At 37.6% G+C, this 24,516-nt stretch overlaps 1 protein-coding gene across 1 annotated transcript in view; it reads right to left on the bottom strand.

Annotated features, from left to right (window-relative positions):
• Nucleotides 1-2,197: 2,197 nt before the first annotated feature.
• LOC129228025 (calcium and integrin-binding protein 1-like) overlaps nt 2,198-24,516 on the bottom strand; it is a 29,798-nt gene continuing 7,479 nt past the window's right edge. The window contains exons 4-7 of the mRNA XM_054862652.1: nt 24,286-24,385; nt 22,284-22,431; nt 17,475-17,673; nt 2,198-2,322 (exon numbers count right to left, since the gene is read on the bottom strand). Of these exons, the coding sequence (XP_054718627.1) occupies nt 2,301-2,322; nt 17,475-17,673; nt 22,284-22,431; nt 24,286-24,385 (469 nt within the window). The 3' untranslated portion in view covers nt 2,198-2,300. The remainder of the gene's footprint in view (nt 2,323-17,474; nt 17,674-22,283; nt 22,432-24,285; nt 24,386-24,516) is intronic.

Here is a 24,516-nt window from a genome sequence, read left to right as displayed (position 1 = left end):
TTTAAAAAGTTACACTAAATTCTGGAACAGATTCTTTTTTTCATAAAAATTTAACAAATGAAAAGCAATGCGAAACCCAAACGTCTATCCTTTTTAACTGGGATGGGCGGGGGGGGCTTTTCATTCTTGTTTAATCTACCTGACAAGTTGGCAGTTTCGACTCTTTGACGTGAAACAGCCAGCTAAATCTCCAGATCTCAAACCAATCGAGATCTTATTGTACGACTTAGCAGGACTAGTTTATGCAAATGAGGAACATTTTACTTCATCAATAGAGCTGAAATCGACTGTCGAGATGAATGGTATAAAACGGATCCCGAACTTTGTCAAAAATTGTTTCGTCTATGAAAACAAGAATATTTGAAGTAATTCGAAGCAGTGGCGCCAGGGCCGGATCAAGGGTTTTGGGGGCCATAGGCATTAGAAGGGTTGGGGCCCCCGCCCACATGTATTTTATACGCAATCTCATATATTATTTCTCTAGCCTGTATTTCTGTTACCACGCAAAATCTTCCCAATTCCTTTATCAAATTTTATAATTTACCCCTCATTTTAAAGCTCATAATTTTAGGTTCTGACTACAATTTTAAGTATTACCAATAATGTTTATTAACAATCAATACGGTGACTAAAATGTGTTTATGTTTACTTTTCATTTTAGAGGTAGAAAAAAAATATTTATAGATCATTAGTCAGTAAAATATTGCTGAAGCATTTATACCATTATTATTATTTGTAGCGGATTTTAGGGTTAACTGTATCATTAACTAGATTTTAAAATACTTCTTCAGAACATAAGTAGAAACGAAAACACACACACATAAAACATATATTTCAATAAAATCCCTTTGATTTAGTTATGAGGCCAGTATTGCAGTCAGAGGTCAGGGCAAAAAAATACATGAAGCTCACAGATATCGAATTCAAAGGTACAAAATGTCACGATTCCTTCATCAATACTCCTAAGATAGAAAAAATTAATTTTTCATTTTAATACTCTCTTGTTTTAATCATTAAAACAATCTTTCGTTATATAGTTTATCGTTAGCCAACATTTAATGATATGGATGCCGTCGGGCCAAAATGACGGATCTACTCATTTTTTGGCCCAACTTGTCTAACGTAAATATTTTTTTCATGTTCAATTTTAAGTCTCTCTTGGGGGCCCTTATGTTGTGGGGGTCCTCCCATTTGTGATATTTGAGATACGGTAAATATGCCCTTGTGAACTCTTTAGCAGCTAAAAAAAAGGCCCATTTGAAAAATGAATAACAAAACCTTTTCGTAGGGGCCCCATAGTTGTCGTGTGTGCCCCGGATCCCACATGTCTAAAAAAGTTCCTATTCGACAGGAATAAGAAGATGAGAAAAAAAGAAGGGAGCCTCACCATTTTTTTTTCTTTTTCCTTTTTTTTTTTTGTAGAAAAGAGAACTTTTTTCTTACATATTTTCAACTTTAAGATTTCTCTGGGGCCCCTCAGAACCTCGGCGCCCTTAGGCAACTGCCTACTTTGCCTATTTAGTAATCCGGCCCTGAGTGGCGCCTAATGAAGCTTCGAAATGTTTCTATTTTTTTCTTTCTGTGCTTCTTTCTTTGCTGGCCTTAACGATTTTACTCAGGCTCAAATACAGATCTTTAATATTTCTTAATAATGAAATAATTAAATGATTTTTTTTGTCTGTTTTACTTCTTTTAAAGGTTAATAATTATCACTCAAATTATGTTTTGATTCTCAGTTAAAGATATGTCCAATTTCTCAAAAAAGTGTACTGGCCTTAAAGTTTTTACTCAGACTGTATGCAATCCAAAAGGTAATTCCTGAGTATTATTTAAGTATAATTACTTCTGTTCATCCACAGGCCCGTGAATTAAAGGGTCAGAAGAGGGGTAATTGCCCCCCCCCCCCCCGCCTTTGAGAAATTAATTTCTTCACGTATTAGTCGGTGTGGTTTTGTTTGTTTTCGGTATAATTTGCATTGAGTGAACACCCTCTGCCCCCCCCCTCCATATTCAAGTCACACAGACTGACTTTTGCTATATGAGTAGAGATTATTGCAATAATAATTATAACTGAAATGAGAAACTTTATTCATATCACAGATAAGATATTAGTTAATGCAATGAAGGATGAAATGTTTAACATTCGATTTTGTCAATTATTTCGGACAAAACACTCAGTATCTATTTCTCCCCCCCCCCCCAGATCACAATTCAAATAACAATGGCATCACCTTCTTCCTAAAAAGGTTCAGGGTTCCTTTCTGAGTTCTTGAAATTCTTTTTTCTCTCCATTTCTTATGTTAGATTCTAAGAGTGAAACTTCTGCAAATAATTTAAAAAATAAGAGGCAAATATTAAGATGAATAAAAGAAAATCGATAAACACAAATAAGAAAAAAATGCTCCTAATTATCGAATGTAAACAGAAATAAAAGGATTGACGGATATGTCAGAAGATGTGTGTTAATTGCTGAGGAAATATAATTTGCGTATTTATTTTCCTTTAAAATGTTACATATTCAGTTTTACACTTCTACTTGTGCCTATATTTCGAATAGTGCAATTAGGGCGGAGAAATTTCGTTTTTTTTTTAATTATTTTTTCTAAATATTGTTATTATTTTCAATTATTTGTATAAGTAACTGTAATTTCTGTACTTCAAAGCCAGAAGGACGTAAGTATAAAAAATTGCAATTTTTTAAAAAATAGTGCATTGTATGTAGAAGCCTATTCCGCATCGAACCATGTGAACGTAAATCTTGAAAAAATACCATTTTGAATTTTTTATTAGTCCAATCAATAGATACATTTTACCTTGCAAAAAATGGTTTCAAAGATTTTTTTTAAATTTGTACATATTGGTGCCGACATGGAAAAGCCAAGTTATCCAACACGAAAGACCCCGGGAAAACTTTTGAGGGCCGAAAAACCACAAAAATTTATGACTTTTTTTGTTTTTTCGAAAATATCTCCGAAACGGTTCAACTTAGAAAAAAGTATTAAATGTAAAGTTTAAAGAGCATGAAATTTCCTACAACTTTTGTATTTACAACTTTTTTGTAGCACAAATAGCAAGCTTGCTGTAGCTCTTTGAAAATAGGCCATTTTCCTCCACTTCGAAAAAAAAAAGCTTTCACACCGAAAGCAAGGCGTCATAATTATTAGAACTTGAATAGAAAATTTAGTTTCAGGAGAGTTTATCGACAGTTTGAGTAGTTTGTTTCTTGCTCCCCTCCCCCCACCGGACACAGAATAGAAATTCTGGCAGACAGATTAGTTCCCACTAGACTCCAAAAACAAACGATGTATTATGAAACTGAAATGCATATATACACATTCATTTAAAGCACATACGACGATGCAATAATAAAAAAAAACCCTTCCCCACTGCTCACGAACTAACTTTTCTGATCTGACAGAGGCAGTCTTCATCAGACTCCAATAATAGATGATATATTGCTATTTGTAACTAGATTACACAATATATACGTACATTTGAGGGATATAATTCGTACATTCTAGTCTAATTATTGCAAACAGAGATGCGATTTTTAAATATTAATGTGCTGAAGGAATGAATATTAGGCAGCTAAATAAGCAAATACAATCAACACAATCATGCATCCCATGCTCTGATACAATAATAATAATAAACCATCCCCCACCGCTCACGAACTAATATTTCTGGTCTAACAGAGGTAGTCTTCATCAGACTCCAATAACATGTGATTTATATTGCAGTTTGTAATTGAATTACATAATCTTCACATTCATTTAAAGCACATAACTCGTACCATCTATTCTATTTCAAGTGAAAATGTGATATTTGAATATAAATATGAATGAATAAATATTAGGGTGGTAATAAGCAAACAATAGACATAATAATGCATAAATGAAGGTACAATAGTAATACGTAATGAACACTTTGAAAAAATTCTGCAGAAACTGACTTTTTAAGGCATGAAAAACCCAAAAGAATTACCTTTCAAAATGAAAATCCAACTGTAAAAGCTTAATACATACATCTAAATTACAGGGAGATTCATTTGACCTTAAAGCAAATAGGACAACAAAATACGCTGTTTATCTTCTTCGAAGCCGTTTTGAAAGCCCAGGTTCTCCAAGTTCAAAATCTGTAGGGGGTAGAAAGAAGCTGTGGTCCTTTAATTGTTCATCTCTTTGATGCGGTGATTCCTAAAGCTCCTGGAACAAATAATCCTTTTCGGCAGTCTCATCCAAAGATGAAATTTCTGCAACATTTACACAATTTGTGCCACTGCAGTGTTTGCACGTGCTGGAGCATTTTAAACCGGCCTTGCGACAAGAACAGGCTCCAGTACAATTTTTCTTGCAGGTACAAGGTACAATCTTCAAAAGAGTCTGAGGAACTGAATCCCTTTCTGTGTCAGCAGGCATTAGACCTTGCGTTCTGCGTTTTCAACCCCATTTCTCTGGATCAATTATGTTGCCCAACCAACTTTGAATTTAGTGGTAGCACCGATATGAGTGATAACTTCCAGCATCCCCCCGCCCCGAAAGTTGGAGGTAGCCCTGCAAGATTTATTTTGGCCCTGTATACTAGTTTCATAAAAAGATTAAATCGCAAAGTATCCAAAGATAGGTTCAAATACTTTAAGTCACCTGTGTATAATATTTTCAAAATGCTTTCTCCAGCTGCAGCTACGGCATATGATGACTGATTGGGTTCATAAATACTCCAATAGCTTCCTTAATTTCAGGAGTTTTTTTGACTAGGTTGTACAACTTAATTTTCCCTTGGCCAAAGATTGCCGAAATCGTATCACATCGACTAAATGCATGGATGAAAAGAATATTGCTAGGGTTAAACTTAAAGGATTTAGTGGGGGGAAAAAAACAAATCACAAGCATTCTCTCTTCCAGGTTTTAAAAAGAACAAGTTGCTGAAAGGCTGTCCTAAAGCTGTCATCACCACCAACAGATTTATATCCTCTCGCCCACTATAACAACCTTTTCAATTTCCTTCGCCTTTGAAAGAACAGTAAGTCGGCATCTTCTTGAGTCTGCCTGACTTCAATGCCACACTCTTCGAAATACATATGTCTCAAGAAGTTGAATAAGACGACTCTTGTTGTTATAATTTCTCAGAAATCTTTCTTCAGGAATTCAGTTAACATGTTATGTTCAACCATTACTTCAAGGGAAGAGATTGATTGCTCATTGATATAGCATTTGTGACAGGCAGTGTGAATTGTCACTTCTTTTAAGTCCTACGAAAAACGCTGATGTTCTTCATTTTGACGTTTTGCTCGGCATTTTTGAAGATTTTCTATTCCCGTCTCCTTGACAATCTTTATTTCGCGTTCATTCAAACTGATTTCGCAAAAAAAAAAAAAAAAGATTTTCTATTCCCTTCTCCTTGACATTCTTTATTTCGCGTTCATTCAAACTGATTTCGCAAAAAAAAAAAAAAAAAACCTTGGTCAGGTGTAATCATTTCTGGAAAAAAAAATGTAATACAGAACACACAGATTGATAAAACATACTGTAACGGATTCGGTGCGACTTCCACTTTCTTGAAATAAAGACACAGTTCTTGATAAAAACACAGGAAATTTATTTACACTATGTACAGGAAAGATCTTCAACAACTGCTAAATTATTCATCAGCAATTAAGCAATTATCACACAACACCGTAAACTCAACGTTTACACACGTATTTACTTCCAAATACGAAAACAACACAGCGAAATGCCTCGCTATAAACAGAGCAAAATGCTCTCCGTTCGAAATCTGAATCGAAACTAACTGTTTATCCATCGCTAACGGCTTAAATACACCGAAAAGAAATTTCTCAAATATTCCACACGCTTCTGTAAAGTAGTAGACCGTTATCAATGAAAAGAAAGAAAATAGGGGTCGTATACTTTAGCCGAATGAAAAAAGGGGTTGTATATTCATTACGGGAAACTATTTACAGGTTACGTTCCTACAATAATTACTATTTACAGAATTTGTAACATTGCCCCCTTCCTAAGGACTGCACGTCCCGGGCAGTACAATCCCCAGAAAGGGTGCCAAACTTCTATCACAAGTTTACAAATATACACATTAATTAATAACTATCAGATACAGAAAACACAATAATAACAAGAAATATTACTAAACATTAAAAGCAAAAATTATCTACAACTTTTATGTTATCAACCATGGTTGTTTACGTAATACTCATGAACTATGGCCATAGTATGGGGCTAACCGATCATAATGTACAACCCTAGGTTTTGCATTAGGTGATTTTTGGATCCTCACTACGACGTCATTTAGTCGGTTAACGACTTTGTAGGGTCCATCCCAATGCGACTGTAATTTGGGTGAAAGACCTTTCCGTCGGATGGGATTCCATAACCAAACCTTGTCGCCTTCGTTGAATTCATGTCCAGTAGACCTTGTGTCGTATCGGGTCTTCATCTTCTCCGCCGCGATGTTGATTCGCTCTCGTGCGAAGTTATGAACGTCTTCCAACCGGGCCTGGAGATCTTGGATGTACTCCTCAGGCGATGCAGGCGCATCCGGAGGACGACCGAAGACGAGATCACAAGGTAGCCGAAGCTCTCGTCCGAAGAGCATCTGAGATGGGGCGTATCCGGTAGTCTCGTGGACAGCACTGCGGTAGGCCAGCAGGAACAAAGGTAGCTTCTTGTCCCAATCCTGTTGATTTCTGGAGACCATAAGCGAGAGATTATTTAGGATTGTGCGGTTAAATCTCTCCACCATGCCGTCCGATTGTGGGTGTAGTGGTGTTGTCCTAGTTTTCTCAATTCCGAAAATTTGACATAGGCCCTTAAACACAGCAGAGATGAAATTCCTCCCTTGATCGGAATGAATCTGCAAAGGTGTTCCATATCTTGAGATCCAATGTTGGACTAGAGTCTCTGCTACGGTGGTAGCCTCTTGATCTGGAATGGGATATGCTTCCGGCCATTTGGTGAAGTAGTCGATGGAAACAAGAATGTATTTGTTCCCATCAGCAGTTCTTGGTAGAGGACCCAGGATGTCGATCCCAATTCGTTCGAAAGGAGCTCCAACGTTGTACAGATGTAGCTTCCCTCTGCTTCTCTTCTTCGGTCCTTTACGAGCAGCACAGGCGTCACAAGAATGGCACCACTTCTCCACGTCATCCTTCGCCTTGCTCCAAAAGAAGCGCTCCCGAACTTTATTGAGGGTTTTCAAGACACCAAAATGTCCTCCAGTCGCACTACTATGTATTTCTTTCAGAACATCTGAAATCCTTGATCGGGGAAGTAGTAACTGCCACCTAGATGTTTTGCCGTCGTCAGATTCCCATTTTCGGTGTAGCACGCCGTTCCGTAAATGGAGCGAGTTCCATAGAGCCCAGTATCTTTTCGTTGCAGGACTGAAGATGAAAACGTCCTGCCAGCTAGGTCGCCGACTGTCACTTTCCATGAACTCCAAAATTGGTTTTATGTCGGGGTCTTCAAGTTGATCTTTTCGAACTTGGTCGTCACTCCATGGATCAGGTTCTGATGATATTGGAGTCACTGTCACCTGATAGGCGGTAGGGCAAGTCGTTCCATACTGTTTCTCGATTCGGGAACAATAGTGGCAGTTCTCAGCACAGGGTCTCCTTGATAAAGCGTCTGCATTGCCGTGAGACAACCCTTTTCGGTGCTTGATCTCCATGTCATATTCCTGGAGCCGCTGTATCCACCTGGCTATCTGGCCTTCCGGATTTTTGAAGTTCAAAAGCCAAGTTAACGAGGCATGATCTGTCCGAAGCAGAAACTTTCGGCCGTAGAGGTAATGATGGAAGTGTTCTACAGCTTTCACTATGGCCAGTAACTCCTTTCTGGTGACGCAATAATTTCGCTCCGACTTTGATAAGCATTTGCTCCAGTAAGCGATGACATGTTCATTTCCGTCAATTTCTTGGGATAAAACAGCTCCGATGCCCTCGTTGCTCGCATCAGTGTCTAGGATGAAGGATTTTTCAGGCTGAGGATAGGCGAGGATAGGCGTTGATGTTAAAGCCTCCTTCAGTCGTAGAAATGCATCTTCGCATTCTTTGGACCATTCAAACTTTTGCTTGCTCTCCGTCAGCTTATGCAAAGGTCGTGCAATGTTGGAAAAACCCTTTACAAATTTCCTGTAGTACGTGCAGAGCCCCAGGAAACTTCGCAGCTGATGGATGTTTTCGGGACGACTCCAACTCTTGACCGCAGATACCTTTTCTGGATCGGTTTGTACACCTTCAGAAGAGATGATGTGACCAAGGTAGTTCACTTCCCGGCGGAACAAATTACATTTGGACGGGCTTAACTTCAGATTGGCTTCCTTAAGCTTTTGCAGCACCTTCCTAAGATTTGCCAGATGTTCTTCGAAACTGCGTCCCACGATGATGATATCGTCTAAGTAGACCAGACAGGATTCGTAGGAAAGTCCTCTTAACACTGTCTCCATAAGACGCTCGAACGTAGCTGGTGCATTGCAGAGGCCGAAGGGCATCACTTTAAACTGCCATAAGCCTTGTCCAGTTGTAAATGCTGTCTTCTCTCGGTCATCAGGGTGTATCTCAACCTGCCAGTAGCCGCTCTTCAAGTCCAGGGTCGAAAACCACTTGTGTCCGGAAAGAGTGTCCAAGGTGTCGTCTATCCGTGGAAGAGGGTAACTGTCTTTCTTGGTGATTTCATTCAGCCGTCGGTAATCGACACAAAATCTGGTGGAGCCATCTTTCTTTCGGACCAAGACGATGGGAGAGGCCCAAGGACTGGATAACGGTTCGATTACATCATTCTCCTTCATCTCTTTCAGGAGGGTCTCGACCTCTTCCTTCTTGGCGAACGGTAGTCGTCTTGGATGCTGTTTAATAGGTGGGTGTTCTCCAGTGTAGATCCTATGCTGCGTTAAATTCGTACGGCCAACATCCTCCGATGTAGATGAAAACAGATGCTTAAAGTCATCCACCAATTGTTCCGCAGCAGTTCTTTGATCTTTCGTTAAGGGTGCACTCCCAATTAACTTCGATGTCAAGGACTCAGAAGACACAGTTTCGGGGAATTGATTCTTCTAATGATGCAGTTTACTGGAGTACAAGTTGCTAACACTTCACCTTTCCGAATATTCCTTGGCCTTTCACTCACGTTGGCGACTCTTACAGGAATTACATCCTTGGAAAGGTCCACAAGCGTAGATGCTACCAGCACTCCTTTTAGGTTATTGCTTAGGTTAGGGTATTCAATGAGTCCAAATCGAAAACTATTGCTTTCTTCAAGGGAGCCAGGTATTAATGATTCTGACCTTGAGGGAATCGATAAATCTGTTTGAGCTATTATTTGATGAGCGGATTTTACATCACTCTCTGCAGGGAAAACGGCTATGTCTTCTCTCATCGAGTGCAGCTCATTAGTCTTGAAGTCGAGAGTGAAGTCATATTTCTTCAAAAAGTCCAATCCGAGAATGAAGGGGTCCGTGATATTAGCGACGAATGCCGTATGATGGTAGGTGGCATTCCCAAACACTATTTCCAAGTCCACTTTACCGTCAATCTCAATTTTGTCACCTGTCACAGTCTGGAGACTTACGCGTGGCGATATCCACAGCAGTTTCAATCCAAATTCACGAGCCACATCTGTCCTAACGATTGTCACATTGGCTCCAGTGTCGACAATCAGTTTGCAAGGATTCCCATTTACATGGGCGTAAATGAAAAGTCCATCACTGCCACTACTAGAAGTGGAAATCTGCAGAGCTCTGGTGGTGGTGATTTCCTTCCCTCGCGTAGCTTGGCGAGCCGGACAACTCCTTCGCAGGTGTCCTTCACTACCGCATTTCCAGCACTTCTGCTCTTGTTTCTTTTGGGCTGTTATGCTGCTCAGATGTCTTGCCAAGTCACCGAGTTGTCTCTCGAGTTCAGCGAGGTGGGACGACCTGGAATCAGACTCATCAGCTTCCAGAGTTCGGATGGGATGGCGATCCACACGGGTTGCTTGCTGGGCGGCCTCCAACTTCATCGCATACACAACAGCAGAATTCAGGTCTTTGACATCCGCCATCCGTAGAGCTTTCTGGATTTCCGGATCTCGAACCCCGTCGACGTAGTAGTTGAGTGCCAGGTTGTCTCGAACATCCGCAGGACAGTCGCAAAAAGCAAGATGAGACAGTCTCTCGATGTCCGCCGCAAGCTCTTGCAGGGTTTCCCCGGTTTTCTGGAAACGGGACTTCAACTGGAGTCGGCTGAAATCTTTCTGGCACTTCTCACCGAAGCGAAGCTCCAACGCAGATGTGAGGGCGGCGAAATCCAGGCGCTGGCTGTCCGGAAGGGTCTGAAGAATGTCCGCTGCGTCACCTCTCAGGGATGCTGCAAGATGGCAGGCCCTGGTAGCAGAGTCCCATCCGTTCGCTTCCGCCACTATCATGAATTGGGTTTTGTACACCTGCCACGAACTTTTCCCATCAAATGTGGCCAGTTTAATGGACGGTCGAGCAACAGATGTGGGAGCGCAAAACTGTACATAGCTGCTTTCCGCGGTCGCCAATCTCCTTTCCATGTTTTTAATTTTCTCATCCACATGATTTTCAACTGTTGCGATACGGTTTTCTACTGTTTCAAACTTTTCATCAAAAGCATCAACTCGATGCTCTATCTCATTAAATTTGTTTTCCATCACAGTCTTTACCGAAGTAAGGTCGTTTTTAATTTCCTCTTGGTTAGAAGCTAAATCATTTTTCAGTACCATTAAATCACTTTTCAATTGTTCTTGATTAGCCGCCATATCATTTTTTAATTGTTCTTGATTAGCCGCCATATCATTTTTTAATTGTTCTTGATTAGCCGCCATATCATTTTTTAATTGCTCTTGATTAGCCGCCAAACTTTCAGCCAAGTCACTTTTCGCAGCATTAATTGCTTCCAGAAGTTGTTTTAATTGGTCATCCATTGCGCGAGTAATCACCATAAAAACAAAGTCTATAAATTCAAACAGTCTTTATGAAAAAATGTCCAAAGTCACACTTACTCCAAGAAAGTCCAGAAGAAGCCCCACGTTGGGCGCCAATTGTAACGGATTCGGTGCGACTTCCACTTTCTTGAAATGAAGACACAGTTCTTGATAAAAACACAGGAAATTTATTTACACTGTGTACAGGAAAGATCTTCAACAACTGCTAAATTATTCATCAGCAATTAAGCAATTATCACACAACACCGTAAACTCAACGTTTACACACGTATTTACTTCCAAATACGAAAACAACACAGCGAAATGCCTCGCTATAAACAGAGCAAAATGCTCTCCGTTCGAAATCTGAATCGAAACTAACTGTTTATCCATCGCTAACGGCTTAAATACACCGAAAAGAAATTTCTCAAATATTCCACACGCTTCTGTAAAGTAGTAGACCGTTATCAATGAAAAGAAAGAAAATAGGGGTCGTATACTTTAGCCGAATGAAAAAAGGGGTTGTATATTCATTACGGGAAACTATTTACAGGTTACGTTCCTACAATAATTACTATTTACAGAATTTGTAACAATACTCTCGCTCTAACTCTGAAGTGACCAACATGAGTAGCTATTGAGTCGATACATCGCATTTGGAAAAAAAAAGGGGGGAGGGGGGGATAGAATGAAGATGTTTTGTTTAAGTTAAAGGGAACAGAAAAATTTACCCTCAGCTGCGAAAGACAAATGATTTCCAAGGTCAGATTGCCGGCGTTTCTCCTTTTTTCCTCGGTTATCCGATGCGCTTTCACGCACTTCCCTGAGGGGTTCAGAAAAAGTGTGACTTTCAAGAAGCTGTAACTCGCTTGCTTTTCATGCTACAAAAATGTTGTAATGACAAAAGTTGAAGGAAATTTAATCCTCTTTAACATTTGTATTGGAAGTTTTTTTGTAATTTTAACCATTTTCGAGATATTTTGAAAATAATACAAAAAGTCACAAATTTTGGGGGGTTTTCGCTCCCCAAAACTTCTCCCGAGGTCTTTCGTGTTGGATAACTTGGTTTTTTCATATTGGCACTAATATATACAAATTAAATAAAAAAAAATCTTTGACCCCATTTTTTGTAAGGCAAGCCCGTTTTTTTCTACCTATTGACTGGACTAAGGCCCCTATATATACGAGCCAACGCATCAGCTTAAGATTAGCCATTTTGGATCGGAGTGCGTGTTTGAGTGATTGTCCTTTCTGGCGAGTTATCGCGTTTGGTGATTGTTCATTGCGAGCAATTATTAGTGGCACGTGAATTATTCATTAAATAAAATATTATTTTCGGCAAATTTGGCGAAATCCGAAACTTTGCTGTGGTAACCCTAGCAGTGCAACAATGAAAAATCTGATCCAAAATGGCTAAACTTAAGCTGATGCGTCGGCCTGTCTATATAGCGGCTCTAGACTGGACTATAGGGTTAACAGCGCGCGTCACATTCTTTGCATGGGCTAGAAAAAGTTTTTCCTCTCTAGGGGCCATTCATTAATTACGTATGGATGATTTAGGTAATTTTGACCCCCCCCCCTTCCACCATGTAAGGGTACGTAAGATTTTTTAAACCCCCTCTCTCCTATTCTTACGTAAGATTCAGTTTCGTTTTTCAACATAATAAAATAACGAATCTTACATCACTGGAATCGAAATTTAATTCAAGATTAATAAATTAACCCTTTTTGTGTAAAAAAATATTCACTAAAAAGTTGGAATTTAGACAATGATTTTTCGACATTTTTTTTCTTTTGTATATGATACGATATTAATTAAAAATAAAATTTGCCATACATAGTGCGATTCTTTTACTATACTTTACTCGATTCATTCTTTACAAAAAAAAAAAAAAAAAAAAAAAAAAAAAAAACGGGTCATCCTAATGCGTGTATTACCTTCCAGACGTAAATTCTTATATATTATTTCTGTAGCCTGTTTTTGGTTTCTACGCCAGATTTTCCTCAATTCTTGATCGATTTCTTTGATTTACGTCTTATTTTAAAGCGTATGGTGCTGGCTACTGACGAAAAATAGACCCAAGGTCTAAAAATTGTTTCTTTTAGCCGAAAAAACCTGTTTTAAAGAACCAGAATAAGGTTTTCGGTCAAACTTATAACTTTAATTTGCGCTATGACCGACAGAGCTGAGTAGCTTGATCGGTAGAGCGTTCTCTTCGTAACCAGGAGATTACGTGTTCGGGCCCACGTCCGGACAATCTGCAACAAAAAATTAGAGAAATATCGCGCATTTCATGCACACTTAATTAAGTGAATAACAACTATGAAGGAATAGAATAAATGAGAAGGAAACGCTCCTTGCTGATATGAAAACTTGAAGTGACTTTGTGCTAAATTACTTGGGAATTGTACGTTTTTTTTTCTTTTCTTTTTAAGCTTTGGCTCTGGTAAGAAAATTAAAGCATAATGTAAGCGAAAATATAAGTAACAGGTTTAAGATTTTAGACTACAATAGAATTGTTTTTTGTTCAGAAAAAATTAATAAATCGTATATTGAAATATATATTCTTCTAATGAGTTTTTGACTCTTTGTACAAATAAAAAAATTACTACCTCAATTTGAATTGTAAAATATATATTTTTTCTTCTTTTTGCAAAAAAACAAATAGCTTATCACATTTTTACTACATTCTAAAAGCTACGCTTAAAAAAGAGAATAGTTCAATTTATTTTGTATTTTAACCGTGCTGTTAAATGATGAACACGTGCTGCCATCTAAGTCATAACGGTTCAAGCAGCCTGCGGTAACAAATTGTAAAAATTTTCAAGAATAAAAAATGTTTCTTCAATATCTTATCTTATATATTATTCCCTTCTCATTTTAAAACTTATCAGGCTGGCTAATGAAGAAAAATAGACTTACGGTCGAAAAATCAAGTTTTCGAAAACGCCCCTTGCTGTTTCAAAACCTTGATGCTGCCTGTAGTTCATATGCATTTTTTAAAAGCAATGTTCTAATGCAGTTTTCCATTTTTTACGTCGCTTTCGGCAAAAAGAAAGCCTCTGTGTCTGTTCATATTTTAATAAAGCTTAAAAGCACTGTACTTAGCTGTTCGGTTAAATTGATAAGTTTTTTTCGGTAGAGCGTTCGGCTATAAAATATCTGAACTTCGGGCAAGTTTGGGCTGTCCGATACAATATCAAATTTATATTAGTATTACGCATTACATGTACTCATAACATACAAACGTAATAAAATAAATGCAGTGGGAATGCTACTTGGTGTTTTGACTCCTTTATGCAGGCTACAGTTTTCATTTGGATAAGTTGACTGTTAATCGAAGAGTGTTCTTCCTTTTTTTTAAGCTTTGACTACATCCAGACCACTCAGCATAATCCTTATATATTATTTCGGTAGCCTTTTTTTGGTTTCTACGCCAGATTTTCCTCAATTCTTGATCGATTTCTTTGATTTACACCTTAATTTAAAGCTTATGGTGCTGGCTACTGACGAAAAATAGACCCACGGTCTAAAAATTGTTTTTTTCAGCCGAAAAATATGTTTTAAAGAAACAGAATGGCATTTTCGGTTAAACTTATAACTTTAACTTGCAGTATGACCGCCAGAGCTGAATAGCTTGATCGGCAGAGCTTTCTCCTCGTAACCAGGAGAATGAGTGTTCGGGCCCACGTCCGGACAATCTGCATCAAAAAATTAGAGAAATATCGCGCATTATATGAACACTTAATTAAGTGAATAACAAATTTGAGGGAATAGAATAAATGAAAAGGAAACGCTCCTTGCTGTTATGAAAACTTGATGTGACTTTGTGCGAACTTACTTCTGAATTGTACGTTTTTTTGTTTTTTTTTTTAAGCATTGGCTCTGGTAAGAAAATTAAAGCATAATGTAAGCGAAAATAAAAGTATCAGGTTTAAGATTTCGGACTACAATGGAATTGTTTTTTGTTCAGAAAAAAATAATAAATCGAAAATTGAAATAGAGATTTTTTTTCTAATGAGTTTTTGACTCTTTGTACAAGTAAAAAAAAATTACTACCTCAATTTGAAGGGTAAAATATATATTTTTTCTTCTTTTTTCAAAAAAAATAGCTTATCACAATTTTACTACATTCGAAAAGCTACGCTTAAAAAAGAGCATAGTTCAACTTATTTTGTAATTTAACCGTGCTGTTAAATGATGAACACGTGCTGCCATCTAAGTCATAACGGTTCAAGCAGCTTGCGGTAACAAATTGTAAAACTTTTCAAAAATAAAAACATTTCCCTTCAATATCTTATCTTATATATTATTCCCCTCTCATTTTAAAACTTATCCGGCTGGCTAATGACGAAAACTAGACTTACGGTCGAAAAATCAAGTTTTCGAAAACGTCCCTTCTGTTTCAAAACCTTGATGCAGCCTGAAGTTCTTATGCATTTTTTTAAAGCAAAGTTCTAATGCAGTTTTCCAATTTTTTTGCGTCGCTTTCGGCAAAAAAAAAAAAAAAAAAAAAAAAAAAAAAAAATAGCCTGCGTATGTGTGTTCATATTTTATTAAAGCTTAAAAGCACTGGACTTAGTTGTTCGGTTAAAATGTGAATTTTTTTTCGGTAGAGCGTTCGGTTATAAACTATCTGAACTTCGTTCAAGCTCGGGCTGTCCGACATAATATCAAATTTATATTAGTATTACACAATACATGTACTCATAACATACACACGTAATAAAATAAATGCAGTGGGAATGCTATTTGGTATTTCGATTCCTTTATGCAGGCTACAGTTATCATTCGGATAAGTTGAGTGTTAATCGAAGGGTGTTCTTCCTTTTTTTAAACTTTGACTCCGTCCAGATCACTAAACATAATGTAAGCATAAAAAAGTATTATATTTACCTCAAGGGAATCCTTTTTGTGCAGAAAAACATTTTCTTTGTACGCTGAAATGTAGATTTTTCTAATAGCAGTGTTCGACCTTTTATACAAATGAAAAAAATTCTACGCCAAATTAAAACTCCGAGTTTCACCCAAAAAATACATTTTGTCTACGTTCGAAAAATTACACTGAAAAAACGGACTCCAACTGGTTTTGGTTTTGAATTTTAAGTGTTCGATTAAAAGAGAAACATGTGCGTACATTTAAGCCGTAACGGTTAAAGCAACCTTCTATGTGAAATAGTCCAATATTCAAAGATAAAAACACTTGTTTTCAATCTAATTTATTACTTCTCTAGAATGTTCATTTCTATCGCTACGTGAGATATTCGTCATTCTTTAATCAAATTCCATGCTTTACGAATAATTTTAAATCGTATCATGCAGGTTAATGACAAAATATAGAAGCATGATCTTATTATTATTATTATTATCATTATTTTTTTTTTGGCAAAAAGCTTTTTTGCTGTTTCTTACTACGCATTCCTTCAATGAATAGCTTTCGAAAAGGAAGGCGCAATTGCTAGGTTTGTTGGGGTGTCGGGCTGTTAATCAGAATGGCGCCAATTCGAATCCGTGCCAATAAATATCTCTTTAATGTTTCTTTTTTTCCTGTCAGATGCTCACATGAGCAAGACTATATTTGACACAACCTGTTTTTTTCACATGCACAATTATTGCCTTTTCACGAGTCATTACTTAGCCACTTTTAATGATATTTATGTTTGCATTGAAAATATGTACGACCAAAAGGCGAGCGATGATCAAATTATCACAACGTTGTATTTAACGAGGTTTTATTACTGATGTCTTTAAATTACATGCCTTCTCTTCTGCGCTTACTTTTTTTCGGTTCTTCTTCATAATGTTCTTTCTTTAAAATTTTTAAAGAGAGAAATGCCTTATGAAATGATTCGAAGCTCAGTGCGGAGTTCCGCACGGGTCGACTAGTTAAATATAATCCCTGTCAAACCACTTGACAGCTCGATTTCAAATGTAAAATATCGACTTGGAAAATATTACATAAGAATGGGTTTGACCCCCTCCCCCAAGTAAGGTTATGTAGAGATTCTTCCAACCCCTCCTCCCCCTCGGAACCCTTACGTAATTAATGAATGACTCCCTACTGTAAAATTATCATAATGTGACTTTCTGACTCTGACGTACAGATTTTATGGTCGCAAAATTTAGGTCCAAAAATGACGCTTATAACCTCCTTTCCGGAAATAACCCCTTCCAAAACCAAAAGCTAGATCCGTCCCTGTTGCTGTACTGTGTCGATTAATTCATCGCTAAATATCATTGAAGAGATCGTTTTCAAGGTAATCAAAATATTTTTATGAATTTCTCTGTAATTCGAATCGCTCTGAGATTCTAAGAGCTCTATAAAAATGCTTCTGGTCAAAGCGTTTCAAATTTATTATATTCAATTCATTTACGTAAACACGGATTTGAGTTTTAATATTTTCCCTCAAAAGTTGGGGCAAACTTAACCTGGCAGCATTGTGAAGGCTAAGCATAGATCCTAATCACAGCAATACAATGTTGCCAAGAAAGGTTTGCCCCAACTATTTTTTTTTAACGATGAAAAATCTTACTTTGCAAAGTCAGGACACTTCATCAGACTGTGCTTAAACTCCGCTGGAGATAACATGCCATCTCTATCCAGATCAGCCTCTTCCAGAATCCTGCTGAGTACTTGCCGCATGTCGCGTTCTTCTATTTTTTCGCCTCCCGCAAGGCGCGAAAAAAGAATTGTGAGGTCGTCTGTGGACAAGAATCCATCTTCATCAAAATCTAGAATATTTACTAATTAATTTGTACCGCCATTAAAGCCTTGGACACAAACATATAAATCTAAAATCAGCCTTGAAATTTTTTTTTACATATGATAAATATTTAAATTTAAAAAAAAAATCTTTTTTTAACTTCATTTTTGTGATCTCAAGAAGCAGTTTCAGATATTTCTTGGCTGAATGCTGAAAAAGTATGTTGTAAACCAATAAAGTACCTTTTAAACATTGAGAAAACATAAAATGGAGGGAGTGACGACTTTCTTTCGTGAACCAAAGACACCCAAGTCACGTGACAGATTTTAAAGCAAATCATTGGAAGAAATCAGGTTTCTTTCGCTAGTTTCACGCAAAACGTGTCACCCATTCGTCGTTGTTGTGTCGCGTGACTTGGGGTCGTAGACTACGCTATTGCTGAGCCAATGATTGGACTTGCTCCCTCCATTTACCAATTCCTGTTCAAAGCTTTTAAACCGGTGGTGCCCAACCTACGGCACGCGGTCCACATCCGGCCCACGAAGCAGATCCTTGTGACTCGTTTCGTTTAATGTTACAAATCGATGAGCACGATTAATGACATTGTTACAAATTCGGAGCCAAATACGTATTCAGAATCCGGTTTCTGAAAAACAGATGCATTTAATAAAGGAAGTATATTAATAATAACCACAATCATTGGGTTTTAATTTTTTTTCCACATTTTCCCATGTTATTTAGAAATTTAAATAAAAAAATGTTTTGAAATTCTATATGTGTTTTGCCCCCCGGGTATTATTTTAATACTAGAAAATCGCCCGTCAAGATATGACGCGTCAAAACTGCTTCTACATTTGAACGAAGCAATTGCTTGTTTATTAATACTTTGACAGTCGAAATTTTAACCCTAACTCCAGTAGATTAACCCTAAACTCCAGTAGATAGCGTTCATTGTTGACCACTTTTTTTTCGTTTCTTCATTTTCCTTAAATTACAGTGTTACCAGTAAAACAGCTAAGTTACTGGATCTAGTTCAGCCTTGTCAAAATAAAGCATTTCCCTGCACGCCAAACACTGTCAAAAAATGTTATCAAATTATCAATAACTTACTGAATTTTTAGTGCTACAACGATGAAATAATGCAGTCATGCATGGTCTGGCGCGAGTTTCATTGTTCATGACGTCAATGCGTTACTTTATCAGTGAATTGGCTATTATGTATATGAGGATGAGGTGCGGCCCTCGGGTAGAACTAGCTGATGTGTGTATCACATGACTTCCTTTTGCTACAATTTGATGTTAAGTTCCCCATTATTGGCAATTTTAATGTGATTCAATTGTTTACTCTCTAATTATCACCAACAGTGGACAAATTGAAACCAAATTTTTAAAAACAATCGCCAAATTTGTCGCCAAGTTGGCGACCAAACTTTTCGACCAAAAGACTGGCGATATATCGCCAAGTGTCCGACAAATTATAACACAACTTGAGTTTACATCGAAATTAACAAAGATTTCCCCCAAAAAGGGGCAAAAGACCCCCTTAGGAACATCCGAATGCAACCAAGAGGGAAGGTGCACAACTAGACCCCACTAGGAGTCTACGTACCAATTCAATTTCAACTTTCTAGGGCGTACCGTTTTTGAGTTATGCGAGATACATATACACATACACACATACATACGGACGTCACGTGAGAATTCGTTGTAATTAACTTGAGGGTCGTCAAAATGGATATTTCTGGTGTCTGTACGTTGCTAGGCATATATCCACGTATGTTTGGGTCGAAAAAGAAAAAAAAAACTCAACATTCATTCGGGGGTGAGAAAAATGGAAATTAAGGCCGATTTTTGAGTGATATTTTTTCTGCGAATACAATACTTCCTTTTTTGTAAAAGGAAGTAAAAGGGTAGAACCCTACTGTTCTAAAACAAAATCGAGCGTAGTATTTAATGGACCTTAGTTAAAGACAGAAGAGCGATTCAAAACATGCATACTGCATCCTCATATTTATAATAGCGAATGATCGAGTAACACTCCTGACGTCATCAACAATGAAAATCGCTCCACTGCATGATAATTTGATAATATTTTTTGGTAATGTTTAACATGCAGGGAATGCTTTATTTTGACGAGACTGAACTCGATCCGGTATCTTAACTGTTTTACTGGCAACACTGTCATTTTAGGAGAATGAAGAAACGAAAAAGTTGTCAACAGTGAACGCTATCTACTGGAGTTGAGGGTTAATCCACTGTAGGGTTAAAATTGCAATGTCAAAATATCAACAAACAGGCAATTGCTTCGTTTAAATGTTGAAGCAATTTTCACCCATCATACCTTGACGGGCGTTTTTCTTGTTTAATTACACTTGAGTATCCAACAACCTTGAACATAAGCTATATTTTAGTAGAGAATAATTGAAAGAAAGGGTGTGGAGTCTGTCGTGACTGAAAATGATCGACTTCGGCTCCTGGAGTTTTAGAAACTTCGACTCTGACTCTTGAACCCCAAAATCAGTTCGACTCCGACTCTTACTCCGCAGCCCCTTCAAAGTAGGGATTCCGTGGGAAAATGACAGATTCCGATTCTTGGAATCTTAAAGCTTTCCACTACGATTCGGCAGCCCTGATTGAAAGCACCAGAAGTCCTTTCGGTTTATTGAACTACATCACTATACATGTGTTAAATAAAAAAAATATATTTATATTTTCGATTAAAACTTCTTTGGATTTTCTATTATTAATTGTGCAAGCTTTGCGCTGGAAACTTTGAATGGAAAAACAATGGACAGAAACAGGAAGAAGGATGAAGAAGAAAGACAATGGCATTCATCGCCCATTTATTTTAATGGCATTTTGTTTCGTTTAAATGCATTAGGCAAAACTGCGCTTCAAGAAAAAAAAACCGCTCGGCTTTAGCAGTAATTTATATTTGTGCAGATGTAAAGCAGAAGAATGATTGCATAACACTCATTGCTTCGTGAAATGTGTTTGTTGGAAACAATATCTGGTTCAAACATTTTAAAACTTAACGCTTCAGATGGAACGTTTTTTTTTTAAAACCTTCTATCAAAGTAAAAGAAGTATTGTTATCACTACTTTTTTTTCGGACCATTCGCTCGTGCGTACGTACCTAAGAACGTGTGGACAACCGAAATGTCCACTTTGACCATCGCCGAGTTGATTATCACATGTTTTTTCGTGACGTAACCGAATGGAGTAGAAAGGTTGAAAATTCGTATGTCGAGTTCTTTTGGGATCTAATTGGGCCCATGGATTGATTAACGAAACAGGTCAACTGGCCGACTAGGCCGTAGCCAAGGGCTTCTACTATTCAGCCCCCCACCCACCAAAGCCAAAAGAAAGGCTCATGCGACCCGGCGTATGGGCCCCAAAATACTACTAACCTCTATTTTCAAGGACAAGGATAACACTGAAATTATAAAAAAAAAATTTACAATTAAAAAAAAAAATTTGAATTTTGACATCTTGAATTCAAATTATGTTTTTCGCAATCACGAGTGTGTGTCTGTGGGGGGTATGTGTGTTTGTGTGCAGGGGATATGTGTGTGTGTAGGGGGTATGTGTATGTGTGTAGGGGGTATGTGTATGTCTGTGTAGGCATGTGTGTTTGTGTCTGTGCTCTGGCATAAGTGTGTGGGTAGTTGTGTGTATGAATGTGTGTGGGGGGGTATGTGTATGTGTGTGTAGGCATATGCGTTTGTGTCTATGTGCAGGCATGAATGTGTGGGTAGTTGTGTGTATGTGTAGGTGTATGCGTGCGTGTATGTGTTTGTGTGTGTATGTATGTGTGTGTAGGTGTATGTGTGCGTGTGTGTGTAGTTGTGTATGTATGCGTGTAAGTGTAGGATATTGACATAACCTGGAGACGGTTTTCGCTATAGGAGCAGCATCGTGAGGAGCCGGTCGACGGTGATGGTGCGGAGAGTGGCGGTGGGAAAATAAAATGATAGGACATCAAAACAGTCAAATGAAAGCAATAAGCAATCGTGATTGCTCAAAAAAAATTCTTTTATTTTGATGGTTAGGTAGTGACTCGCAAGAAATATTTGTCATTTGCCTGAGTGAAATAAAGATTAAAGACCATTTTTTACATCTTGGAACTGCAATCTATAGCCATGCTATATGCAATGAAAAAAAAAAAAACATGTGCGACTCTATCTCTTTTGAGAAGCAAATGGGTGTGAGTGAACATTTTCAAGTTTTGAGTAAAACGCGTTTAAATATGCGGCCCTTGGTAGGTTTCGTAAATTTTTTTCCACAACCATGCCGTATAGCAGCACCTACTAAGAATACGCGTACTATCTCTTGCCCTTAAACAGAGGAGTGGTTCACTTACCATTAGTATTGGTTATCTCTAATTTTTTTAATTTTGCACTTACAATCCTTTGCTTCTCACTGCCTCAAAAAAAAAAAAAAAAAGTTTAATTTTCACTTTTTTCAACTGTACGAGTTAAAGGGTCCGCTGGAGATGTTGACGCGCCTACTGTATCCGAAAATTTAAAAATCGGGCCCAGTGTATGCTATCCGGATGTTCGCTTATCCGGATTGCTTTTCGCCAAAGTTGGTCCAGATAATCGAATTTGTTCTGCAATTGAGTAGAAATTTTCTTACCGTACACATAGAAAGCATACATTGCTTTTTCCTCTGCAGGAGTGTTTTCATTGAAAACTGAAACCATGTCTAAAAAATCATCAAAAGACCATCGTCCATCATTTTCAGAAGAAAAGATTCGGCATATCCTATCCGCAAAAGGATTATTCTGAAACAGAAATATTATAAATTACCAGAGATACTTAATAGAAATTTTTGACTTCCTTGTAAAGTAGTGAATGAGTAATAAAAAATTACATGAAAAGAAATAATTTTCTAATCCTGAAAAGATGAGAAAAATGTGGAGATGCCTAGCATCCTCAAACAATTTGGGGAATGATCGAGCACCGTAGCATAACAAAGGGCGGATCCAACTTCTGGTATTGGCGGGAAACATTGTCGGAAAAAGGGCCGGCCCAACGAGAGGCCATGTCAGCCTAATCGGAAACTAGGGGCCCGAGTCTTAATGTCGATGCTGACGCAAAAAAAAAAAAAAAAAAAAAAGTAGAATGGATGATATAAAACAGGGGGAAAAAACTCGGAATAAGAGAAAACGTCAAGGTTAAGTAAAATTTACTCTTTTGGTATTCACTGTTGTGACGTTTGGAATAGAGTTAAATGTTTTCAAGTAAGCAGTTTTGATTTTTTTTTCTTTGATTTTTTTCTTCTTTCCCCCTTTTTATTTTCTTCCCCCATTTTTCCTCTTTTTCCCTTTTTTTTTTCTTTTTTTGGGGGCGGGAGGGGACCGGTGACATAACAGACTAGGGGACATAGCAGACCTTGGCTCTCTGCGGCCCTGAAGAAGGAGGGGGGGGGGGGGGTGTATTTTTGAGCATAAAAAGGAGGTCCAGTGCGATTTCTTCGAAATATAATGCGGTTTTTGCTATATTTGGTCCGTTAAGGGGGGGGGGGAACACCCATAACTCGCCCTCTGGATCCGTATTTGTGAACCCCTGGAACTAGTTCCCCAGCTTGTTGATTCAAAAAGAAGCATCGACAACGTCGAAATACGAAACGTCCGCGTCGAGGCAAAACATATAGAATCCAATATATCGCTATTGATACCTATCTCCAGTTACGTTCTGGGATTTTTTTTTTTTTCACACGTTATTAAACCAGCAGCCAAACGAGAAAACTGAGGAAAAAAGAAATAATTCAATTTATTTTAGAAATAAAAAATTGTTCGATATTAAAATAACTGATACTTAAAAAAAAAAAATTAAGAAATTTTAAATTTTTGACATCTTGAATTCAAATTATGCTTTTCACCATCACGTGTGTGTGTGCGTGTAGAAATGTGTATGGGTGTAGGTGTGCTTGTGTGTAGGATATGGACGCAACCTCCCAGGAAGAGCGGATTTCGGTGGATAGTGGCTGCTGGTGGAGGCCCAGGGACCAGAGGAGCAGCATCTGGAGACGGTGGTCTTTGCTGACGACCTGGGGGGCAAAACAATAAGTAATTCGTGATTGCTTAAAAAAAAAAAAAAAAAAGTTGATATACTGTCCGACCACGTTTTTGTAGAAAATAGGCCAAGGGGCCAGCTTCTATTATTCTATCTCAATGTATTTTGCAGCGGAAAGGGAAACAAGGCGAGGGGATTTTGAAGCGCATGTTTCGTTAATTTCCATTAGTTTCTGTTTCGAATTCGGCAAACTGGCATCCCCGAAAAATAACAGATACATTCAACTTCCATTTCCGCCTAAAACTAGATGCTCGTTTTCCCACCTCATCGGTGGTTGAACAGTTAAAGTAAAGCTGAAAATAATGTAGTTTAAAAAGTGAATCGATATACAGGATGAACACATTTTGAACTTAAAATAATGAATACTACTTAAAAGCAATTAGCTTAGAGACGAAAATAATCCAATATAATGATAAATTTCTGCCGTTTTTATGCATAATTTGAAAATTAACAACTTCTGAAGCGTTTAAATAAATAAAGTACTACAAGAACAAGGATTCAATTTCATTCCGCAAAAAGAAAATTTCCTTCTCTTGTGCAGCAATTTTTATACTACTTACTTCAAACTCGGGCATTCCTTTGATTAAGTCAGTAGATATTCTGGCAAATTTATTTTTATTTAAAACCCTCACATCCAAGTTCTTGAACTTCTTAAAAGCACTAGAAAAGGGATTCAAAATGATGATATTAAGTCTTAGATTTTAAAGAATATAAGAAAAGCATTTTCATTAACATTAACAAATAAATAAATTCTAATCTTTTACATTTTGATTGATTTTCCTAAAACAAAT

This window comes from Uloborus diversus, chromosome 8, assembly GCF_026930045.1.
Source record: "Uloborus diversus isolate 005 chromosome 8, Udiv.v.3.1, whole genome shotgun sequence".
Classification (NCBI taxonomy): Eukaryota; Metazoa; Arthropoda; class Arachnida; order Araneae; family Uloboridae; genus Uloborus; species Uloborus diversus.
Note: the sequence above shows the minus strand (reverse complement) of the source record. Positions and strands in the feature narration are given on the sequence as shown.